Raw genomic sequence first — 23384 nt, 5'->3', positions numbered from 1 at the left:
TTGCCCTCAAGCAAAACAACAGCTTCACCTGTGAAAGAGGTTTGAAAACACGGAAACTCCTTTTTATTTTAAAGTAATGTCATGATCATTCAAACCATAATCCATATGCGTAGCAGATAAATCCAAATCGAACCACCATGTACTTCTCCGTTGACATTCGTAGCATCCCAAATTCAAACCAAATTCCACAACATCCTCCATTAAGCCTTCATCGATGGGTCTCATCAATTTGAACAATGTCAAGAACCTTCTAGACTCATTCCCGTACAATACCATAGCAAGCAAGACAATATCTTTAACACTTGTGATACTCTTTCTCTCCCCAGACTTATTATATTTAATCTTCCTTTGAGCTTTGCTTTATTATTTTTTTTTCTTATTATTTTTTTTTCTTTTTATCAAAGTTGTAGGCGAATAATAGGGTCATAGGTAATTTACATATCCCTCTAAACTGATCAAAATCATCTCATCGTTTATTCTTTTTTTTTCTTTTTAAACAAAGCTCTCAGGAAAAATCTTTTAAACTTAAATAAGGGAGAGGAGTACCAATCTTTTTCTTTTCTGAAATCTTACTTGTCAGGTATGAACAAGAAGTCAAGCCCTATGAACATCAATCTCCTTGATGAGTTAAAAAGAAGCGCAGAAATTACCTCAGACTTTTGTGGATTATGTTGGAAATTTGGATGTCTCTGATTCACTGGTCAGCCTTTGGATTTTTCATTAGTCGGATTTTGGACTCAATCTGCAGCATTAATCAACCAAGGCAGTACTCTAAAACGAAAAATCATAGTTCCCAACAAAAAATTTGACTCAATAAAACAATTCTTTTTTTCGATTGACTCTCAAAAACAAAAACGTAGTTAGTAACTGCCTCCCCCAGACTTAAACAACACTGTCCCCAGTATTATCAAGTAAGAGATTGGAGAATAAAAATAAACAAAAATGAATAAGTATTGAAATTGTGAACAAAAACGTGTTACCAATCCAGATGTTCTGTGTCGACCGATGCTGATGGTGTGTCGGTCGATGCACTTGCAGATGCAGAGAATTTGAACAGTACTCCTGAGTTAGCTGCAATTAATTTGTGTTTTTCTCATTCCTTGGATGTTAGCACTGCTAAGAATCACTCAAACACAAGATTAAACGCAACATGATAGATAGAAAATCATAATTCAATACAAATTCAAACTGACTCAAAGCAAGAATAAAAATGACTCAATTTAAGTGAAAAAGAAAAACCTATGAGTGGGTTGCCTCCCACTAAGCGCTTGTTTTTAGTCATTAGCTTGACTATATTAGAGCTCAGGCATCCGGTCGATCGGAACATGGCAATGAATGCCTTAGAGAGGAATGTCTCATCATCCAAGGTGGTGTATAAGCAGTTTTTGAATGAGATCTGCCAAGGACATGAGGAACAGGACCAGGGCGAGACTTGGGTATGGGTGGGTTTCTTTTATGTCCTGCAAAATCATCAACAGAAGAAACAAGCGCTCTACGATAATCTCATGGATTGGTTAACTGCAAAACAGTTTTTGTACTTTTGAAAGTCCTATTGATGATAGGAGAAGGTTTGGATGAAGAAGATGTGTACCTTGGCCTTACCTGCGGACTCTGGAGTGTAGATTGGTGAGATTTCAGCTTTACACCTTGTCAAGGACTTGCAGCTAAGGAATCAACTCGAGAATCTTCGGTTTTGGATAAGTCTGGACGTTCTCGTGGAGGTGTGTTGATCGATGCTACAGCTGCATCGATTGATGCTGAGCCTACAACTCGTGTTTCTTCAACGATTCTACAAATTTCCTCAGCAATCCGTGTTTTCATTACAAAAACATCATCTACCAGCGATTTGTCATGGATCAGAACCTCATCATGGTCTCTAATACTGATTAGATGATCTCCACTCCAATCTTCAAGTTTAACAGCTTGCTTGCTCACTTTCTCAACATGCTCCAACTCTTTGACATACCCAGCAGTAATATCTCCATGAAGCTCAATGATCAGATCATCATCAGAATCAATTTCCACAGAAAATGTCTGACCATCAATAGTGGGAGCCCTTCTCAGTTTGTCCATCTCAAAGTTCGTAACCAAAGCATCTACATTTAGAGCTATGTGTCCCTTCTTAACATCAATGATGGCACCAGCTGCAGCCAAGAATGAGCGTCCTAAGATGAGAGGATCACTAGGCTCTTTATCATATTCCAGCACCACAAAGTCAGTGGGAATCATGCAATCTCCAATCTTGATTAGAATATCCTCCAAGAAACCTTCAAGAATCCTTCAGGATCGATCAGCTAAGATAAGAGAGATCTTAGTTGGCTTGAAATCTGTCATCCCAAGTCTCACAGCAACAAAATGTGGCATTAAATTGATACTAGAGCCAAGATCGCAAAGAGAGTGACGAAACCGTTCTGTAGAGATAAAGCAATCAAGTACAAAGCTTCCAGGATCTAGTAATTTCTCTGCAACCCTACTCTGAATCATTGCACTCACTTTCTTAGAGACAACCACTTCCTGCTTCCTCTCCTTCTTCCTCTGTGGAGGCTAATTCAACAGAATTGAGCTGACATCCTTGGTTAGCAAAGCTCCTTCCTCAGAGCTCAAAACATTAATAACCATTCTCTTCACATATTGTTTAATACCAGGAGAAAAAACTTGACTACATCAATCAAAGGCATCTCTATCATCACCTTATCCATCATAGCTTTGCATCTAGCTTCTTCAATCTCCTGCTTGGACCTCCTAGGCTTAGGAAAAGGAACCTTAGGCTTATAAGCTTGCTCTGAATCAGATGGTGCAACTCAGAGAGAAACCGAAGCTGTTTGTGGGGAGTGTCGATTGATGTTAATGTTGTGTCGATCGACACGAGATTGAGTTTGCATCGATCGATGCTCTTGTGTAGTGTCGACCGATGCTGGCTCAACTACCGTATCATCATCTCCTTCCTCCACCAAAATTGCATTACAAGCATGCTTGGGGTTCGACTCTGTTCTTCCATAAAGAATTCCTCTTGTCTTTTAACATACCCATCAGTCTGAATCACTTGATTCTCCAGCTTCTTAACATGAGTGTTTAATGCATCAAACTTCCTAGTCAGCTCCGTGTATACAAAATCAAGCTTCCCATTGAAGTCTACTGTTAACTTCTGTTGACCTTCCAAAATCTGTCCAAGCATTGATTCCATCTTGCTCTCTGAATTGGGCGGAGGGAGGGGTTGGTAAGAAGAAGAACCATAGTTCCTAGTGAAGTTGCTGTTTGGATTTCTTAGGAAGGAATTCTTCTGACCAAATCTCTGATTTTGATACCCAGCTCCATACACATAGTTGACATCTTCTTCTGTAATCTCTGGCTTTGGCTCAAAAGTCTCAACATCTTCAGCAAAATGGACAGACTTCTTTCCCACAAGAAGATTATGCACTGTATCCAACTTAGCATTCACTGTAGCAAATCGATTTGAATCATGGCCTTCATGTGCTCTTTTTCGCTCTAGGTCTGCATTCTTAGTACTGTTGCTGGATGCTAGCCTTTCTATCAACTGTTCAGCTTCATCTGGGTACCTTGTCTTGAAGTTCCCATCACTAGCAGCATCCAAAGCCATATGATACCTCCAATCAATACCACTGAAAAAGATACTAATCAATTGCACCTCTGAGAACACATGATGCAGACAGTCTCTCTGATATGCTTTGAACCTTACCCAAGCAGCTTTGTAAAATTCAGCAGGTCCTTGTCTAAAGGTGGAGAGCTTAACTCTCAGCTCATCAGACATCACATCATCATAGAAATAGTTTAGGAATGCCACCTTGATGTCATTCCAGGTCTTCAGAGATCGTGGTTTCAGTTGCCTTAGCCAATGAGAAACTTCCTGAGCAAGAGAGTAGGGGAAAAGCTTGCAGTAGAGATAGTCCTCTATGACTCCATTAGCTTTAATGCTTGTGACTATATCCTTAAAGTGCTCAATATGGTCTAGAGGTTTCTCATGCCGCAGGTTCTGGAATGGCCTTTGTCCGACAAGAGCAAAGTAGGCAGGCTTTAGTTCAAAATTATTGCTTGCAAATGGAGGAGGGATAATTGCGAAGCGGTTCTCATAGAATAAGTCTAGTCTGTTGAAGTCCGCAAGAGTCTTAACAAGCTCTCCATTGTTGTCCCGTCTAGCCTGAACATTCTCCGCATTGGCTCTGACATTGCGTCGATCGATGTCAACGTTGCGTCGGTTGATGCCATCTTGGTTGCGTCGATCGATGCCATCATTGTGTCCGTCGACGCAAAGTGCATTCTCATCAACTACAACGAGTTCTTCCTGAATAACCCGTCCGTCGGAATCAAGTTTTTGGCCTAGTTCGTTGCGCACATGACCCTCTTGATCCCTCAAAACTCCAGCCTCATCAGGTCTCAATATGATTGTATTGGCTATCTTTGCTGACTTGGCTGCTTTTGTGTTATCACGCTCTAGTTGTCCTAACTCTTGGTTTGTAAGCTTAACAACTGGACCAGTAAGATTTTTCCTGGTGCTAAGCAGCTAGGCTTAGCCATGTACCTGAAACACACAAGAGAATAGAAACAAAAGTGTGTGAGTAGAATAGAAAAAGAAAAATTTAGACAAAATCAAAGACTTTAATCTAATGGTGAATCAAAAGAATCCCAGACAACGGCGCCAAAATTTTATATGCTCAAATTTACCCTAGAGCTGCTCTCTCAAATTAAGAGATCAATGTAGTATTTAGGGATCAAATTCACAAGAACTCTAGACTCACACAATAGATTTAGTAATATTTTAATTATGCTAAACAAGAAAATATATTAAAATTAAATTGCAAGGTTAAAAAGAAAATAAAAGAGTTGTAAAATTCAGAAAGATTAAACGCTAGGCCTAGGGAAATTCTCAGGAAATAATGGAAAATTAGATCAATTAATTAAGCAAGCATGATTCAATAATTAAGCACCGTTCTTGAACTCTAAACACAATTGTAAAATAAATTAGTTCTCACTGCAAATATTATTTGAGTTTTAAAACTCGAAAATCCAAATCTCTTTGCAAAGTTCAAGTTAAAAACCAGCAATAAAATAAAGTTTAGATAAGTTCACAAAATCACTAATTCAAATCTCTTTGCAAAAAATAATTTTGCTCACCAAAGGTTTTTTGTCAGGAAAATCAATTATATTCTCCTATCAATTAATAATCCTAAGATCTAAATCCAGATGACTAATCAAAGATCTAGCATTAAGAACAACCTATGGTGAAGAACAAGAAAGATAATAAATCCAAACAATCAATCAATCTAACAATCCATGAAATCCCTAATGAGAAACCCTAAACCTAACAAGCAGATTTACTCAGACACACTACAAGAAAAGTGAATATTAATAGCGCGTCATATCCGCTATGGTAGGATTCATAGCGCTCTTACGGACGTTGTCTATACGCCTGTTATAAAAAGTATGAGACTTTTAATAACGTTTTTCCGAAACGCTATATTTAGGTTCATTTAACATAGCAGTTTTTTATTGCAATATATAAGTTTATAATAACACTTTTTGTATGCGATATTATATTTTATAATAGCATTTTTTCCTATGCAATATTAAATTATATAATAACGTTTTACGTGTGCAATTTAAAAGTATAGAATAGCATTTTTATTTTGTTATTAAATTTACTAATTTTTTTTTATCATTATCATAATGCTATTATTTAGTGGTCTTTTATTCAAAATTAAAATTGGGAAAATCTGATAAAACACAAATTCTAAATAGTATCAAAATGTATTACAAAAGACCACTCACACAGTAACACAAAAGCAAAAAGGTTGAGATTCAAAACAACACAATGTAACAAGTTCTTGCATCACTTAAATTCAATCTTGTCATTAGGCCAAGCAACCGTTGTACCTATAGCATCAACAACACACTCGATTTCAGAATTTGGTCTCCACACTTTAGCATCTCCATTCTTTGACACATCTACCCAAACCTTGCTAGCATTATGACCTAATGGAATGAAGTGTACTCGATCATCTGGGTTAGTTGAACAAACACGACCTTCTGCAACAATTTCTCCGGAACCGCTGCAATCGAACAAGATATTTTTCTTTTGGGAACTTCTTGTGCTACTAGCGCTTTTAGTTGTACCCTGGCGGACAAATTGTCAAAAAAATACATCAGATATCTAGTAACGTCTTAAAAATGAAGGAAAACAGAGTAAAAAGATATTAACCTCAGGTGATGATTTTGCTGAAACATCTGGTAATGATGTGTTGGCATCGAATCCAATCTTATCAAGTGGCCATGCGATGGTCTCAGAACATCACCAAGTACTGCCATATCAATACTTGGCCTCCACAAAAAAGCATCATGATGAATCACCGTGAGAACCTTAACAATTGCAGCATTATGACCCAGAGTGATATGGTTCACCTTGTCAGTTGGGTCAACTGAACAAATTACACCCTCACCAATAATTTCAGTTCCATTCCAAGCCAAGATGTTGCATTTATCATTTGTTTCATCGGATGCCTAAAGATATTCATATATTAGTTACTATCCACAATGATATGAACTATAAAATATGATATATTTCGAGAATTTACCTCAGGCTTATGTCCCGTTGTGGAGATGTTGTCTGAAGCCGAAATTAGCCTTTCAGCTGGCCAAGGAATTTCAAGTCCGACAGCTTCAGTAATGGTGTAAATTGTTTTGGTAGGCCTCCATACAAATGCATCTGGCTTTGTAGCAGTGTGAACAATAATAGCCGTCGTGTCCGGACCGAGTTGAATACGACCAATCATATAGTTTGGGTCGGACGAGCAGAATTCCCCTTCCCCCACAACAACTTCTAGCCCGCACCAAGCCAATATCTTAAACTTAATTCCTCCTTTGTTTGTGATTGAAATGTTAGACTGAGCATCGAAATCTACATTGGATGGCTGAAAAACAGAATTGGTTAATTAACCATTACCCATTATCAAAAAACAAGTGTGAAACTTACCCTTCTTCCAGATAGTAAACAACGAACTTCATTCTGCAATTCTACTATCTTGCCCAGCATTTCAGCTTGTGAAGCCTCAAGCTTCTGAACATGTGCATCTCTAGCGTAAAGATACTCCAGCTTGTTTAGACTAATCCCTCTGCCCATCCCTCTAACTCTTCCATATCTATCTTTCCCTAAAACTTGACTGATAGCATCTTCTCTTACATTTTCAGTAGTGGTGGAGTCCATTTGACTATCAATTGATCGTATCGTCTCTTGGTACAAATATTAGTGAACAATATCAGTTAACCAGTTTATCATGATTCTAAAATAAAAAAATATTGGCTAACACTCAAAGAACTATTCTTACATTTGTATCTTGAAACTCTGGCTTCACAGGTCTCCCATCAGAGTGAGTGTGTCAAGCTAACCACACCTTACTTCTTGTCACCTTCCTTGGGTCAGGACTCTTTTTCTTTTATTAAAATTTTAACAAAGTATGTAACCATTACAAGCTTGCCACTTTACACGTGCAATAGACACGAGAAAGACACACATACCATTTCCATAGATAGACGAAACATGCCCTTACAGCTGGTTGTGTGAGGAATTTGAGACTTCCTTAGGTTTCTGTATTTCTCACTTTTAACCTGCAATATTTTAAAGTTAATTACTCTTGTAGCAAGTAAAATGAACTATAAGAGAAAATTGTAATAAGTACATAACCTTAAAAGCAGGGGAAGTCCTACTCTTCACCCAATTGTTCGAAGATGAGAGAGACTGAATGTTGCTTAGTTTTAACTTAAGCCTCTCAATGCCACTCTTACATTTTTTAATTTTAGTAACAAGTCTACATTTATAAGCCCTCCAGCTTGCACCCATCTGTTTGAAAACACTGTGTCTTTGCCAACCTTCCTCTAGATTAAACCTTGCCTACACAAATGTACAGAAAACTTAAATACTGAGTTAGGTTAAAATATTGAAATCACATTCATAATAGCATAAACACTTAGTACCTTAATTTCCTCCCACATTATGTCCTTAGTTGCACAATCAACTGCCCTCCAATCGTCAAATAGTACCGGTACATGCTCCCTCACAAGATCACCAAGAAACGATCCTGGGCCTGATCCTGGGCCTGAATGTTCGCCAATAGCTGAGAAATCCACATCTACCTTCTCCATAGCGTCTTTTGCCAATTTACGCATCTTAGTTGGTCCTCGTGTTCTCTTTTTGTTGTTTGCAGTCTGCGTCGTTTCCCTCTCTTGTTGTTCAGACTCAGTTTCCTTCTCTGGTTGCTCAGTCTCCGTTTCTGTCTCTGGTTGCTCAGTCTCTGTTTCCTCATTAACTTGTTTGCGCTTGCTACGTCGGACATTAGGCTCAGTTGCTTTCATGTTTCACCCTTCAACAACAACAATCATCATTAGTAAAAACTCTATACAATTATTCACAACTCTACAACACAGGAGCACTAGTTGATATTATTATATTAAAATCCCTTCACAGTCATCCCTAACACAAAAACTTTCATCATCAGATGCTTGATTATTCAGGTCATCTTGCTGCATGAGTGATACTAATCCACTAACAAATTCCTCTTCTGTCTCCAATTCATGATAACCTCTAGGTGGCGCCCGCATAACAACATACCAAGATGAAGAATCATCTTCTCTAGAGTAAAAAACTTGCTTTGCTTGTGATGGCATAATGTATGGATCTTGTAGAAAAGATGACTGGTTCATATGGAGGTTCACAAGAGTGAAGCCGTCTTCTTCCTTTACACCATACCCTCTGTTTGCCCAACTGCACTTGAATAGTGGAACTTGGAACATGTGATAGTCAAGCATAATGATCTCCTTTATCACTCCGTAGTACACAACCATGTCAGCCATTTGACTACTATCTCGAGCACTAGATCTACACATACTGAAAGCTTCGTATGTCACTCCACTGTTCTGAGTCATTCGCTTTACGTCGTCTCTATGAAATCGATGGCCGTTAATGACATATCCCTTGTAGCTTTGAACCGTAGGTCGTGGACCAAATGCTAACCATCTAAGCTTGGTTGAATGACCCTCTGAGTTTGTAGGTATCTAAACATAAAGTTACATTATTCGTGAGTCAAAATTAAATAAAGAGATAGAATAGAAAGTGATAATATGATAGTATAATTTGTACAAACCTTTGCTTTTATCCACTTTGCAAACCGGTCAGTATGATGTTTCCAACAATAAGTCTCATCTCTTGCACATCGTAAATTAGTAGCTTGCAATTCTTCCAAATGCAGTCTGAGTCACAAAGATTAACAAGATGTTATTCATAGATTCTTAACTGATTGATGGCAAATTGACAATGTCAAATAGAGGTAAACTTACTCAATATAAGGATCCATAATCGCTGTATTCATTAAAACATACCGATGAGCTATGTCTAACTCTTTAGATGAAAGTGTTACTTCCATCGGTTTTTGTAGTGGACGACCTTTGAGGATATGTTCATCACATTCAACATCTTCATTACGGTTGATGGCTTCTTGTATTGGTAGAGTGCTCTTAAGAAACTCTAAACAAAAGGCAAGATATTCTTCAGACAAATATGCCTCCGCCATACACGCTTCTGGCCTAGCAAAATTTTTTACATATGTCTTCAGTGTTTTCATGTACCTACAGGTCAATCCTATAACATATTTGTCAATTATGTTTACAGTTAAAAACAAACTACAATATTAAATAAGAAAGAGTACCTCTCAAACGGATACATCCATCGAAAGTGTACAGGTCCACCCAACCGTGATTCCTTCCCTAGGTGTAGAGGAAGGTGGAACATGATATCGAATAGTGAAGAAGGGAAAAACCGCTCCATTTGACACATTGTTTCTACAAACTCAGACTCAAGAGTAATAAGCTTTTCTGGATCAATCACACGCTGGCATAACCGGTTGAAATAGATGCATAAACGAGTAATAGCAACTCTGGGTCCTTTTGGCAGCAATCCTCTCAATGCAACAGGCAATAAGTTTTGCATAAGGACGTGATGATCATGCGACATCAAACCACTAATAACCGGAGGATCCAGAGAAACACAATTTGCAATATTCGCATATTACCCATCAGGGCCTCTAAACTTGGCTAACCTCTTGCAAAATTGGATCTTTTCATCCTTAGAGAACCAATAAGCTGCTGGCGGCAGGTAAATTTTCTTTCCCCTGGTTTGTGTGTGCAAGTTTCTTCTAATCCCCATCTCTTCCAAGTCTTTCCTTGCCTTGACTCCATCTTTTGATTTAGCCCTATTTATCATAATAGACAGTATAGCGTCTCACAAGTTCTTTTCAACATGCATAACATCAATGTTATGACGAACCGGCAAATCCTGAGACAATAAATCAAGAGGGTTAGTTAATTAACAAAGACTAACTTAGAGTAATATATTAAATATTTAAGTAAGTACTAACTACTAACCTTCCAGTATGCTAACTCAAAATATATTGATCGTTTCTTCCACCGCCATTGATCAGAGTCCTCTTCATATTCTTCCTCTGAGCATACATCATCTTCACATAACTCAGCTCATTTTCTTTTACTATCTCTGCTTAATGGTTTGCCGAAGTCATTCTTGAAATTCTTAAGCGCCTCAAATATTTCTGATACGGTTTGAATTCTTCTTGCAGTCTCCTTCTCAACTGTGTTATCAAACCATCCTTTCCTACATCTATAAGGATGTCCAGGACTAAGCCGTTTCCTATTTCCCAAATACACATACTTGCTATTAAACTTCATCCATCTATGTGGTGTACCCATCCCACAAACATTACAAGCTTGTTTCCCCTTCACTTTACATACAGACAAAGTCCCTAAAGCTGGATAATCACTGATACTCCACAACAATATAGCTTTAAGTGTGAACTTCTCTTTCAAATATGCATCGTACACTTCAATACCTTCTTCCCACAAGTCCTTCAAGTCATCTACTAATGGTTGTAGATAAACATCAATATTATTGGTTGGTGCAGTTGGCCCAGGGATTAGCATCGTCAACATAATATTCTCAGCCTTCATACACATCACTGGAGACATATTATAATTCACTAAGAACACTGGCCACGTACTATATTTGGTATTCTGAATAGCAAAAGGGTTCATACCATCTGTAGAAATACCTAGTCAAAGGTTCCTAGGTTCCACAGCAAACTCTGGCCAGTTGCCGTTGACCTGAGCCCAAGTTATCGAGTCCACCGGGTGTCGCATTGTACCATCCTCTGATGCATTGTTGAAATGCCAATGCAACTCCTCAGCGATCCTTCTTGATCTAAACATCCTTTGAAATCTTTCCTTGATTGAAAAATATTGAAGGACCTTGGCAAGTATTCCATCATTCACAGTATCAGTCTGTTTATCAATTTCCCATCTTGAAGAACTACATCTTGGACAGGTTTCCATCTTTTCATATTGCTTCCTATAAAGAATTCAATCGTTTTTGCATGCGTGTATGACATCATAGCCAAATCCAAATACCTTCAAGAACTTTTTCAACTCATTTGTTGACTTTGGAAGTACGTTGTCATCAGGCAGCATGCCGTGGACCATCGTCAGAAGCTGGTCAAAAAATTTTTCTGACATCCCACTCTTCACCTTGATGCGGTAAAGGCCCATAATTGCAGAGACTTTGGTGTAATTGTGACATGTCGAATACAGTGGTGTTTCAGCTTCATTCAACTTCTTACAAAACTCAGAATCTTCTGCAGTTTCACCATTGTCAAACTGAGATCCATTAGGCTTCTCTGACTGTGGACTATCCCCATCATCACTGAAAGCTGACCTAAACAACGCATAAGCATCCAATCCAGAACTCTGACCATCATCATTCTTATCTTCACTTGTGTCTCCATGTATACTCCACACTACTTTCCTCTTGTATTTATGATCCATCCCCCCTAATCACTAAATGATCTACTACTGCATCAACCGGTTGATGACTAACATTACAACAATCGATACACGGATATAAAATCTCAGTAGGATAACCCAAAGATTTTGATGAAGCATTCACAAACTTATTTGCCCCTTCAGCATACTCACTGCTATTCCTGTAAGTAAAACAATGAAGTCCAACTATCAATATAACTCACATACACACTAATAATTTAAAATTATAATATGACCAAGAGTGACATACCTAGGTAACCAAACCCATGACTTCTCCATAGTAAACACAACTCATCTCCTCCACCAAATATATAAAGCCAATTGATCAGACCCTCAAATAACTAGCTAACATTACAGAACAACAATATATGAACACTGGGAGAAAGGATTCACAATCTTACGATTCAGAAGAAGTCTTCTTCGAATCTGTAAACAAAATTTACAAAGAACATTCTGTAAAAAACAAGAAAATTCAGACAAACAACGATTAATACCTTCGACTCCTTCAGTTCTGACACAAAGAGCTACGTAAATCAGATCTCCAGTTGCAAAACCTAAAATCAATACAAAACCCAGAAAATTTAATTGAAGATGGGTTATTACAAGAACCCTAAATCGATACAAAAACCTAAACCCAGAAAAATTTATTCGGAAATGGGTTATTAGAAGAACCCTAAATAGATACAAGAAACAACAGCTGAGAAATCATGGGTACCTCAAGAACCGACGAAGAGAAGACAACGACGGGATCGACAACAGCTGAGAAATCCACACGGCGACGACCACGATGTGCAGTGAGTGAGAGAGACAGAGAGCGAGAGAGACTGAAAGGTTTTTTTAAAAAAATTTCTTAAGTGTTTTAGTTTTAGTGAGAGGCCAAAATTTTTAACACACGGGGAACAAAAAAAAATCCCGGTTAAACATAAGATAACACAAAAATCACTCAGGTGCAATTAAAAATAAGTACAAAGTAAAAAAATTAAAAAACAATCACACTTTCTAACCCCCACACACTTTTAATAGCATAACCATTACGCAAAGGCTATTAAAAAGTAGCGTCTATCTCTTCTATTGCGGAAAACAAAAAAAACACTATCTTTTAGTGCTATTAATACTCACAATTCTTGTAGTGACATAATTAATGAAAAGAAAAACTTCTTCTAAATAAATTGCATTAAGAAAGAGAATAAAGAAGAAGTAAAGGAGTTCTGAATCTTCTCTGAAGGAGTCTTGATTCTTCTCTCCAAAATCTATCAGGGTTCTCTTTCAAAAGCTGCAGGGAAAAATAAAGCTTAGGTCTAGACAATGACCTAGAAAACCTATTTATATTCCTAAAACATCTCCAGGGACTAATGATGCAAATATGAAAAACTTTGGGGCAACTTTATAAATCTTTAAAACTTGTGAGAAAACTTATGATTCTTCTGTTGGATGATGCATCGATCGACACCATCACTTCCATCCACTGATGCATATCTCTGAACTTGTCTCCCAACTTCATAGCTTAGCCTCAATGCTTGAATGTGCTCCAAATCATTTTATTTAGCTCCATTATACTCCCATCTATGCTAAATCCTATAAAGACTCTAAAAATACCAAAAATACTCTATAAATAAAACTTATATCATGGCTAAAAACACCTAAAAACAATGATATATCAGCTGTCTTGTTGGTTGGTTTATCTATCTTACCATCACCAACCTGATTTGTGTTATGTGGTTCAAATTCTCTCCCAATTGATAAAGACTCCACGAGTTGCGCATTGCGAAGCAGCTCCCCATCTTATTCGTTATCTGAAAGGGGTCTCATGCACAAGGCATTTTGACAGTGTGCTTGCCATCTCTGCCTACTGTGACTCTGAATATAACGCTTGTCCACTCACTCAACGTTCTCTCTCCGCTTATGTCACTTATTTGGGAGACTCCCTGATCTCATGGAATTAAAACAAATAAACAGGTCACTGTCTCGTCTTCTTCGACATAAGCAGAGTATCTCACTATGGCATATACTCTTAAAGAAATCAAGTGGTTAAAGGGTCTTTTCAAAGACTTAGGTGTTCTCCTTACTTCTCGATCTGATATCTCTACATTGTGATGGTCAGGCTGCAATACACATTGCTGCCATTTTGGTATTCCATGAGCGTACAAAACATATCAGATCAGATTGTCACCAAGTCTGAGATGTTGTCCTTGCCAAACTGATTAAAACAGAACACATCTCTACTAATGATCAGGTTGCCGATCTTCTCACTAAAGCTCTCCTGCGACTAACATTTGACTGATTGTTGTCCATGTTGGGTGTTACGGAGTACGTACCATCGGAGGGGTATTAGAATAAGATAAATGTAAATCTTCTATATCTCTATATTCTTAAAGATATGGTGTTATCAAGTATATGCAAATCTACACATATATAATTACTATGTAATCACTACAAGAATTTGGGGGTATTTATAGCATTAGAGTATAGCGTTTTTTACGGGTCTGCTATGCTAGATATGATCTTTTTTTATATAGCGTTTCCATATGTGTAAACAATATGTCTAAGTGGTCAATAATTTAAGTTGGTTATGCTTTTATGTCAACGTACTAAAAATTTGGGACTAAGTATTTTGGTTTCACTCCTTCACTAAAATTTTGCCCGCTCTATCACTCCATCGTTTCACCTCTTTCATCACTAATTTTTTCACAATTAATTTCTCTTCATCTCTCTTCTCCATTGTTACGACTGTTATAGGCTCAGATCTGAAGAGATAATAACTACTGTTGTAGGCTCGGATACTAAATCGAAGGTTAGTCAGATCTGGGTTTAGATACCTAATATTTTTTCTAAGAGGAAGCTTGTTGTGTTCGTTTGTATCTCAAATTTTTTAGGATTTCATTTCAGCTTACCGAATTGATTTTTTAAGTACTGTGTCCCGCTTGTTAAGATTTAAGATTACAGTTTACTGAATTGATTTTTTAATTTGATTTTGGGTTTTGGCAGGCGAAGAGTTCATTCGGTGTTCGATCGAAGCCAAGGTATGAGATACTTTAGGGCTTTTGTTTTCAGTTTGTGCTTTCGTGAGATTTGTTTTATACTTCCTCTTCGAGCAAATATTACATTATGATTTAAGGGTTTGTTTTGTTTTGGGTTTTACAGAGGAAGATTTTGGTATTTGAGTCAAACTTTAGATCCTCACATTATTTTCTGCGAGTTTGATATGGTCTAGTTATTAAATGAAACTGAATAAAATTTTATAACAAATTAAATGTATATATTCTTTGGTTGTGGAGCTTCGGTGTTGCTGTAACATGGACAAGTCTTGGGTTTGGCTTCAAAGGTATGAACTTTCATCTTAATTTTAGTTATATCCTTTGATTTTTTAATATATATTAGTTTCTTACTTTTGATTGAACTTTGATATGTTTATTAACCTACATAAATAGCATTGAGTATGAGCAAGGAGCAACTGAGTTTGTTAATGCAGCAGCAAGGAAGTTGGGTTATCCTCCCACCATGTTTTGTCCATGTATTGAATGTGTGCCATCAACCAGCAGATACAGTAATTGATCATCTAGTGATTAGGGGTATGGATCAGAAGTATAAGAGGAATTCATGGTGATATTAGGGATAAGAGAGATGATGTTCCGAGTCCAGTACTTGAAGCTTATGAGTTGTTTAGAACAACTTTTTATGACGATGAGGAAAAATTACAGTCTAGGAACGACAATGGAGATCAAATGGAGTTCAGCCGGATGTTGAAAGTAAAGAAGATTTAGAGTTTAAGAAGAAGTTAAACGATGCTGAAACTCCACTCTATGGTAGTTGTCCTAACTATACCAAAGTTTCTGCAATAATGGGTCTTTACAGAATCAAAGTGAAGAGTGGGATCTCGGAGAACTATTTCAACCAGCTGTTGCAAATGGTACACAACATGCTACCTGAAGATAATGTCCTTCCAACATCCCTAGATGAGATGAAAAAGTTCTTGAAGATATTTGGTTTTGGGTATGATATGATTCACGCATGCAAGAAGGATTGCATCTTTTACAGGAAGGAATATGGAGATATGAAGAGCTGCCCTAGATGTAGTGCTTCTAGATGGGGATTGGATAAGCACACAAGTGAGGAAAAGGAAGGGATCCCAGCTAAAGTCCTTAGGTATTTCCCAATAAAGGACAGATTCAGAAGAATGTTTAGATCAAAAAGAATGGCTGAACAGTTGAGGTGGCATTTCCGTAATGCTAGTACTGATGGAACAATGCGACACCCTGTAGATTCATTAACTTGGGCCCAAATAAATCATCAATGGCCAGAGTTTTCTGCTGACTCGAGAAACCTACGACTCGGTCTATGTACAGATTGTGTGAATCCGTTTGCTATTCAGAACACGAAGTACAGTACGTGGCCAGTATTTCTAGTGAACTACAACATGCATCCGACATTGTGTATGAAGGAAGAAAATATAATGTTGAATCTACTGATTCCTGGACCAACTGCACCGAGCAACAACATCGATGTGTATCTTCAGCCACTGATAGATGATCTAAAGGATCTATGGAATGAAGGTCTTGAGGTTTACGACTCAGTATCTAAGGAGAATTTCATACTTAAATCTATGCTGTTATGGACTATCAGTGATTTTCCAGGGTTAGAGACACTTGCTGGTTGTAAAGTGAAAGGTAAACAAGCATGTAATGTCTGTGGAAAGGATACACCAGATAGATGGCTGAAGTTTAGTCGAAAACATGTTTATATGGGCAATAGGAAATGGCTCAGACCCGGGCATCCTTATAGAAGAAAAAAAAATGGTTTGATAATTCTGTGAAAGAAGGGCAAGCACGTAGAATTCAGACTGGTTCTGAATTATTTGAGACACTCAAAGATTTTAGAAATGATTTTGGAAGACGGTTAGAGAATAAAAGCAAAAGGAAAAGATATGAGGAGGGTGATAATAAGGAGCTTTCACAGGAAGAATGTGAAGAAGAGTCTGATAAGTGGAGGTGGAAGAAGCGGTCTATTTTACTTCGAACTACCTTACTGGAAGGTTAGTTTTTAAAAAAATATAAATTTTATGTTTTAGCTAAGATATCAGTTAATCTGGGTTGGTTAAGTTAAAATGTTTGTTCTTAATATTTTTTTTTGTGTTATGTGATAGTATATGCCGGTGCGACACAACATAAATGTAATGCATGTAGAGAAGAATGTTTCTGATGCCATGTTATCAATTATGATGCAAAGTGCAAAATCAAAAGATGGCTTGAAAGCAAGACAAGACCAGGAAGACATGGGGATTAGAAGCAATCTACAACAGAAGTACGTGACAAGAAAAATTACTTACCACCTGCTGCTTATTGGCTCTCAAAGGTAGAGAAAACAAAATTTGCAAGAGGTTGTCTAATTCAGAGGTCCCGATGGCTATTGTGAAAATATTGCTAACTGTGTTTCAGTTGATCCTCCTGTAATTGGTGGTTTGAAGTCTCACGATCACCATGTTCTTCTGCATCACCTTTTACATGTTGCTTTGAGAGGCACTCTGCCTAAAGGTCCTAGGATAGCCGTGAATAGAATATGCAACTTCTTTAATAGATTGTGTCAGCGTGTCATTGATCCTGAGAAGCTTTTAACATTAGAGGCAGAGGTTATTGAGACATTGTGTCAACTAGAGAGGTTCTTTCCACCATCTATGTTTGATATCATGTTCCACCTTCCTGTACATCTTGCAAGAGAGGCACGTTTAGGTGGGCCAGTACACTTTAGATGGATGTATCCCTTTGAGAGGTATTGTACTTTTTTGTTCATATCTTTTGATATTTGATTTGTTTTAAACAAGTTTTAACAATGATTTTATGTGTTTGAGATATAGGTACATAAAAACATTAAAGTCGTATGTAAGAAACTATGCTAGGCCAGAAGCTTGTATGGCTGAGGGATATTTAGCTGGAGAATACGTTGCATTTTGTTTGGAGTTTCTGCAAAATTCAGTCCCAGTTGAGGAAGAAACCAAACGTAATGAAGATATTGAAACAGATCCACTCATTCTTGAAGGTCGTCCCCTACAAAGGGCTACAGACGTTAGACTCACTGATAAAGACAGAGAAATAGCGCATAGATATGTTCTAATAAATACTGCAGTTATGAGTCCCTATGATGAGTAAGTTATTTTCAGTGTTAAATCTTATTATCCTTTTTTACTTAAAGAAAACTAACTTGAGGCAATTGGGAAATTGGAAACAGTATGCATTTAGAAGAGTTGCAGAACACTGACATGCGATGCAGAAAAAATGAAACTCACCTATGGAAGATGCATGGGGAAAGGTTTTCACAGTGGGTAAAAGCAAAGGTATTGATCATATTTGGATTCGTATATTTTTATTTACAGTCTCCAATAATGTTATTTAATATTAATATAACTTGTTTATGTCTAGATCCCCACTAACTCAAAGGCTCATTCCACCAAGCTTAGATGGTTAGCATTTGGACCAAGGAGTATAGTTCAGAGCTATAAGGGGTATATTATTAATGGACATCGGTTTCACACGGAGGACATAAAGCGGAAGACTCAAAATAGTGGAGTCACATATTAAGCTTTCACCATGTGCAGATCGACCGCACGAGATACTAATCAGATGGCTGATATAGTTTCGTATTATGGAGTGATACAAGAAATCATATTGCTAGACTACCACATGTTCCAAGTTCTATTATTCAAATGTAAATAGGCCAACAAAGGGAATGGTGTGAAGGAAGAAGACGGCTTTACGCTTGTGAACCTACATGTAAACCAATCAGCATTTAGTCAAGTTCCGTATATTTTGCCATCCCAAGCAAAACAAGTGTTCTATTCCCAAGAAGAAGACTCCTCACCTTGGTATGTAGTTATGCGGGCACAACCAAGGGGGTATCACGAGTTAGAGACAGAAGCAGATTTTTTTGCTGCACCATCAAACATCCAAGAGATTGACGATTCAGAGAATTTGTCTTCTGACGATGAGAGTCTATATGTTAGGGATGATTGCGAAGGAGTATTAGTGATGGATTAAGAAGATTTATCACTTTTAGATGTATAGAGTGACTATTAATTGGCTTATTGATAGTTTATTATTATTAATGTTACAGTTGATCCAAGATGAATAGACGTAGCAAGCGTCAGCAAGGCTTGGAAGTGTCTCCCATCGAAGTGATAAAAGCCTGACCAAGGAAGAAAGTTCCAGAAGTTGCTGAAAGTTCCAGAAAGGATGATGAGGAGGTTGAAACAAGACCGGTGCAGCATTCAACAGAACAAGTGATTGAGGATGAAGGACACGAACAAGGGCAAGAGGAAACTGAACAGACTGAGCATCAGTCCACTGAAGATTGTCAGACCCAGCAGTCAGAAACAAAGAAGAGGAAAACAAGAGGACCAACAAAGATGAATCAAGTGGCTAAAAAACATGAAGAGAAGGTTCAAGTTGAATTTACACGTCTTGGTGAACATGTAGGGAAAGGCTCAGTCACACTTTCCTCCTTTCTTGGACCACTCGCGAGGGAGCACATACCATATACTCTGTCAGATTGGAGGCACCTTGATGAGCAAACGAAATACACCTTATGGGAGGAAATCCAGGTATTGATCATATTTGGATTCATATATTTTCACATAGTGTTTATGTAAACTTTGTTATGTGCAATAGGCGAGGTTCGATGTGTCAAAAGATTGGCAAAAAGATTGTATTTTCAAACAAATGGGGTCTACATGGAGAGCTTCTAAGTCTAAGCTTCTTACCAAAGTGCGATCAGCAAAGAGTAAACAACATGTCCTTAACTTGAAACCAGACAACATCCAATCTGTGACAGCTTGGACAAACTGGGTTAAGAGTAGGACATCCACGTCTTTTAAGGTTGTGTATATATGTTAACTATTCTCTATAGTATAAAGAGTTATTTCTCAGTTTTTTGTTATCTTCAATTCTGGATTATACTTGCAGGCAGTTAGTGAAAAATATAGGACTTTGAGGTGGAATCAGATACCTCACACCACCAGCCGAAAAGGATTGGTTTGCCTTGCTCATGAAATGGTATTTGATCAGATTACGTACTATATAAATTAGTTACAATGAAAAGACAGAGGTGACTTAATTAATAATTTTATTCATTTGTTACTTGTAGAAGAAAAAGAGTTCTGACCCTAGCAAGGTAACAAGAAGTCAAGTCTGGGTAGCAGGACATACACATGCAGATGGGAGACCTTTTAAGCCAGAGTTTGAAGTTGTTATTGTAAGAACTTATCAACATCTTATATGGATTGAATTAGTGTGTAGCTTAGGGTGATTGCGTTCAAATTTTTTGATTCAGGAAAAAATAAAAACAATAGATAGTCAGATGGACACTACTAGTAGTATCCGAGATGATGTTGTGAGTCAAGTATTGGGAAAAGATAAATCTGGGAGAGTTAGAGGAATGGGCAGAGGGATAACTGCTACCAAGCTAGCATTCATAGAGGCTAGAGACACACATGTGGAAAAGCTTGAAGCAACCCAAGCAGAATTGCTCAGCCAGGTTCAAGACCTACAAAATGTAGTGCATGGCTTAGCTGCAGGGAAAAGGGTAATTTAATATTTAGATTGTGTATCTTCGCTAATATCATGCAAACTTGTAAAATTTTAAACATTTCTTTGTTTACTTCTCTGAGACAGCTTGATGACAGTTGCAACACCGAGTCCAGTACTGTTAACATTGGAGGACCACAGTGTCAGCTGTTGGAATGGTATTCAAAGGTTGAGGTTGTTGTCGGTGAAGCAGAATTCTGCTCTGCTGATCCAATGTACAATATTGGACGTATTTCACTTGGTCCCAATGCAGCAGCTGTTACGGTGAAGTCTGTATCAAACAAAGAAACATCCCTCTGGAGGCTTACACCAACTATGACTTCACTTGGCGACGCAGTTGGATGCAAAGTTGCATGGCCCTTTAGTAAGATAATTCTGGACAATATGGACTCACCAGATGGAATTAAGACTGCTAGTTCGTCGGTACAATTTCTTTCCTTTTAACTTGTACAGATTTAAGGCTTATGATTAGATGATCTAAAATAATATATATTATTTTTTGAATCTTTAGGCACCAAATGCATTAGATGATATGATCCTCATTTTTGATTGGAATTCGGAGGATGAACTCATTGCTGAGGGTAGTTTGGTTTCAACTGACCCAAAAGAACTGGTCAACAATATTACTTTGGGTCCAAATTCTGCAATTGTGAAAGTTTGTAAAGTGGTTAAGAAAGACGCTTTTCTATGGAGACCGAGTGTTGACAAGAGTCTCATGGGTGATGTCCTAGAGGAGAACATCGCATGGCCTATTCATAAGATACAGCTCATTCAACCACAGTCCGGCAATGAACCTGCAGTTTCAAAAAACTCATCACCTAAGGTATAATTCTAAACATTTTTGTCTTTGATTTGTGGTTTGGTGTTGGATTGTTGCATTTTCAGAATAATTTGTTGTAGTGATTGAATCTAAGATGATTTTTTTGACTACTGATTGTAGAGTACTAGTGTTAGTTTAAGTAACAACACCAACACCATCAACGGTGGAAAGACGAAATGCATTCTCTTAGATTGCTCTGGAACAAGAGAAAAAGTTGCAGAAGGCAGAGTTTGTTCTACAAACCCATCATATGTCGTCCATTTTGTTCCATTGGGTGCTAATGCTACAAAGGTTTGGGTAGAAGTTTCTAAGGTTGGAGATGCACCAGTCTGGAGACCAAATTCAGAAATCGAGATCATTGCTGATGCATTAGGTACTATAGTGGCTTGGCCAAATGACAAAATTGTTTTTATCTGAAACATTGTCTTTGTGACTGTACTAGAACTAGTTATCAAATGTGGCTTTTCTTAATAACTTGTTATGTTTTCGTTTGAAACGTTGTCAGCTGTGGCTTGGCTTATTAATAACATGTCTTTTTTCATCAAGAAATGTTTGGTTCCATTTACATAAAGCAGGTTTCCGTATTTAGCAATTTGAAAAAATTATAACTAATAGCACTACAAAAAGTGAATGCTATAATAAAAAATGCTGTGTAAAAAATGAACAATAACAAAAAATTAATGCTATTATAAATTCTATAATTATGCTAAACTGACTGCTATAGTAAACACATCTATTGTAGCACAACGAATAACCGCTATGTAAATTGTCTGATCTACGATGACGGAGGTAGATATAGCGCTTATTAAAACGCTATTTAAAAAATACATAGCGTTTATCAGATGCTATAAATACCCCAAATTCTTGTAGTGAATGTTTGTATTATTGAATAAATTTATGCTCTGCACAATATTTCAGAACTTGTTTTGACAAAGGGTTTGTTCGTTTGGTTGACGCTGGCGGCAGCGGCAGCGGCAGCGGCAACGGCTGCGTTTACGTTTTCTACCACTGAATTAAACAACGTTTAAAAATGTTAGACGCATGTCACAGCGTTTACCGCAGCGTTATGACGCAGGTACCTGCAACAAGCAAACGAACAACCATACCTGCATCTGCCGCAGCCGCAGGTACCTGCGGCAGCCAAACGAACAAGCCCTTGTCTTCGATCATTTATCTGTTTTGTTTGGTCGGAATGACCAAATATCAATATTATATGTAGAATCGTTGTCGTGAACATTAGCATGTATTTGAAGATTAAAAACGGATATCGTTTGCTTAAGCGATATAGGTGAATCCATAACATTGATAATTTGGAAACATTGAAATTTTGTTTCTTTAATATTAAAATTAGAAGTGTCAAAAATTTATATATATCTCACATTGGAAAAGTAGTTTAGAATCTCTGTAAATACATGAATTTTTTTTTTAATAAGGTGGCTTGCAAACTGAGAAAAACCTAGCTGTGTTTGGCCTTGGCATTGTGGTAAAGTGATTTGACAATGATGTAATTCATCAATTGAAAGATATGATTATAGTGTAATTTATAGATTTTTATTTTCAATCTTACAAGTTTATAATAACCTTAACAACACTTGAATGTCCGAGATAGATGTTTAGGCAAGCCACTACCAATCGCCAGGAAACCCAAGGAAAATGTTTTTCCCCATATTATCACACATATCAGAACCAATGAAGGATTTAAAAGACGGAAGAGTCGGAGACAAATAAATAACAGATAATTCAAGAAAAATAAATAAGCAAAGGTAATTGAAAATACACAATCATTTTGAAAATTAATTTTTTTTTTATTGTCACGATAGCTATTCTAACCAGTGTTAAAAAGTTTTCGAGAAGACAAAACTCCCAGGCCCCAGAGATCCTACTTACCATGTTTGTTTTCTTAAAACATGATTTCATAATTTTTTATCAGAATATACCCACAATTTCAAAATAACACAATATCTTGCAAACACATGATTTCATGATTCCTACCCAAAGCGCAATTATGTATTTTTGAAAAAAAAAAACGATTTTCGTATAATTTTTCACAAATGTGGTTCTCTATTTCATACTAAAAACAATAATTTATGAATATAACATCCGCG

General features: G+C 37.3%; 1 protein-coding gene across 6 annotated transcripts; it reads left to right on the top strand.

Moving 5' to 3' along the window:
* LOC104771944 lies at nt 14467-21815 on the top strand. Of its 6 annotated transcripts, XM_010496567.2 has the most exons (16): nt 14467-14680; nt 14875-14909; nt 15165-15211; nt 15318-16918; nt 17030-17238; nt 17322-17652; nt 17738-18025; nt 18109-18214; nt 18300-19477; nt 19545-19751; nt 19839-19928; nt 20020-20127; nt 20206-20457; nt 20547-20882; nt 20971-21282; nt 21400-21815. In XM_010496567.2, the coding sequence occupies exons 9-16, from the start codon at nt 19283-19285 to the stop codon at nt 21694-21696; spliced, it is 1797 nt and encodes a 598-aa protein (XP_010494869.1). In that variant the 5' UTR covers nt 14467-14680; nt 14875-14909; nt 15165-15211; nt 15318-16918; nt 17030-17238; nt 17322-17652; nt 17738-18025; nt 18109-18214; nt 18300-19282; the 3' UTR covers nt 21697-21815. The 6 variants fall into 6 exon arrangements, with proteins under 6 accessions (XP_010494869.1, XP_010494867.1, XP_010494870.1 ...); XM_010496565.2 differs by having other exon boundaries at nt 17030-17652; XM_010496568.2 differs by having other exon boundaries at nt 15031-15211; nt 17030-17652.

This window comes from Camelina sativa, chromosome 20, assembly GCF_000633955.1.
Source record: "Camelina sativa cultivar DH55 chromosome 20, Cs, whole genome shotgun sequence".
NCBI lineage: Eukaryota > Viridiplantae > Streptophyta > Magnoliopsida > Brassicales > Brassicaceae > Camelina > Camelina sativa.
Note: the sequence above shows the minus strand (reverse complement) of the source record. Positions and strands in the feature narration are given on the sequence as shown.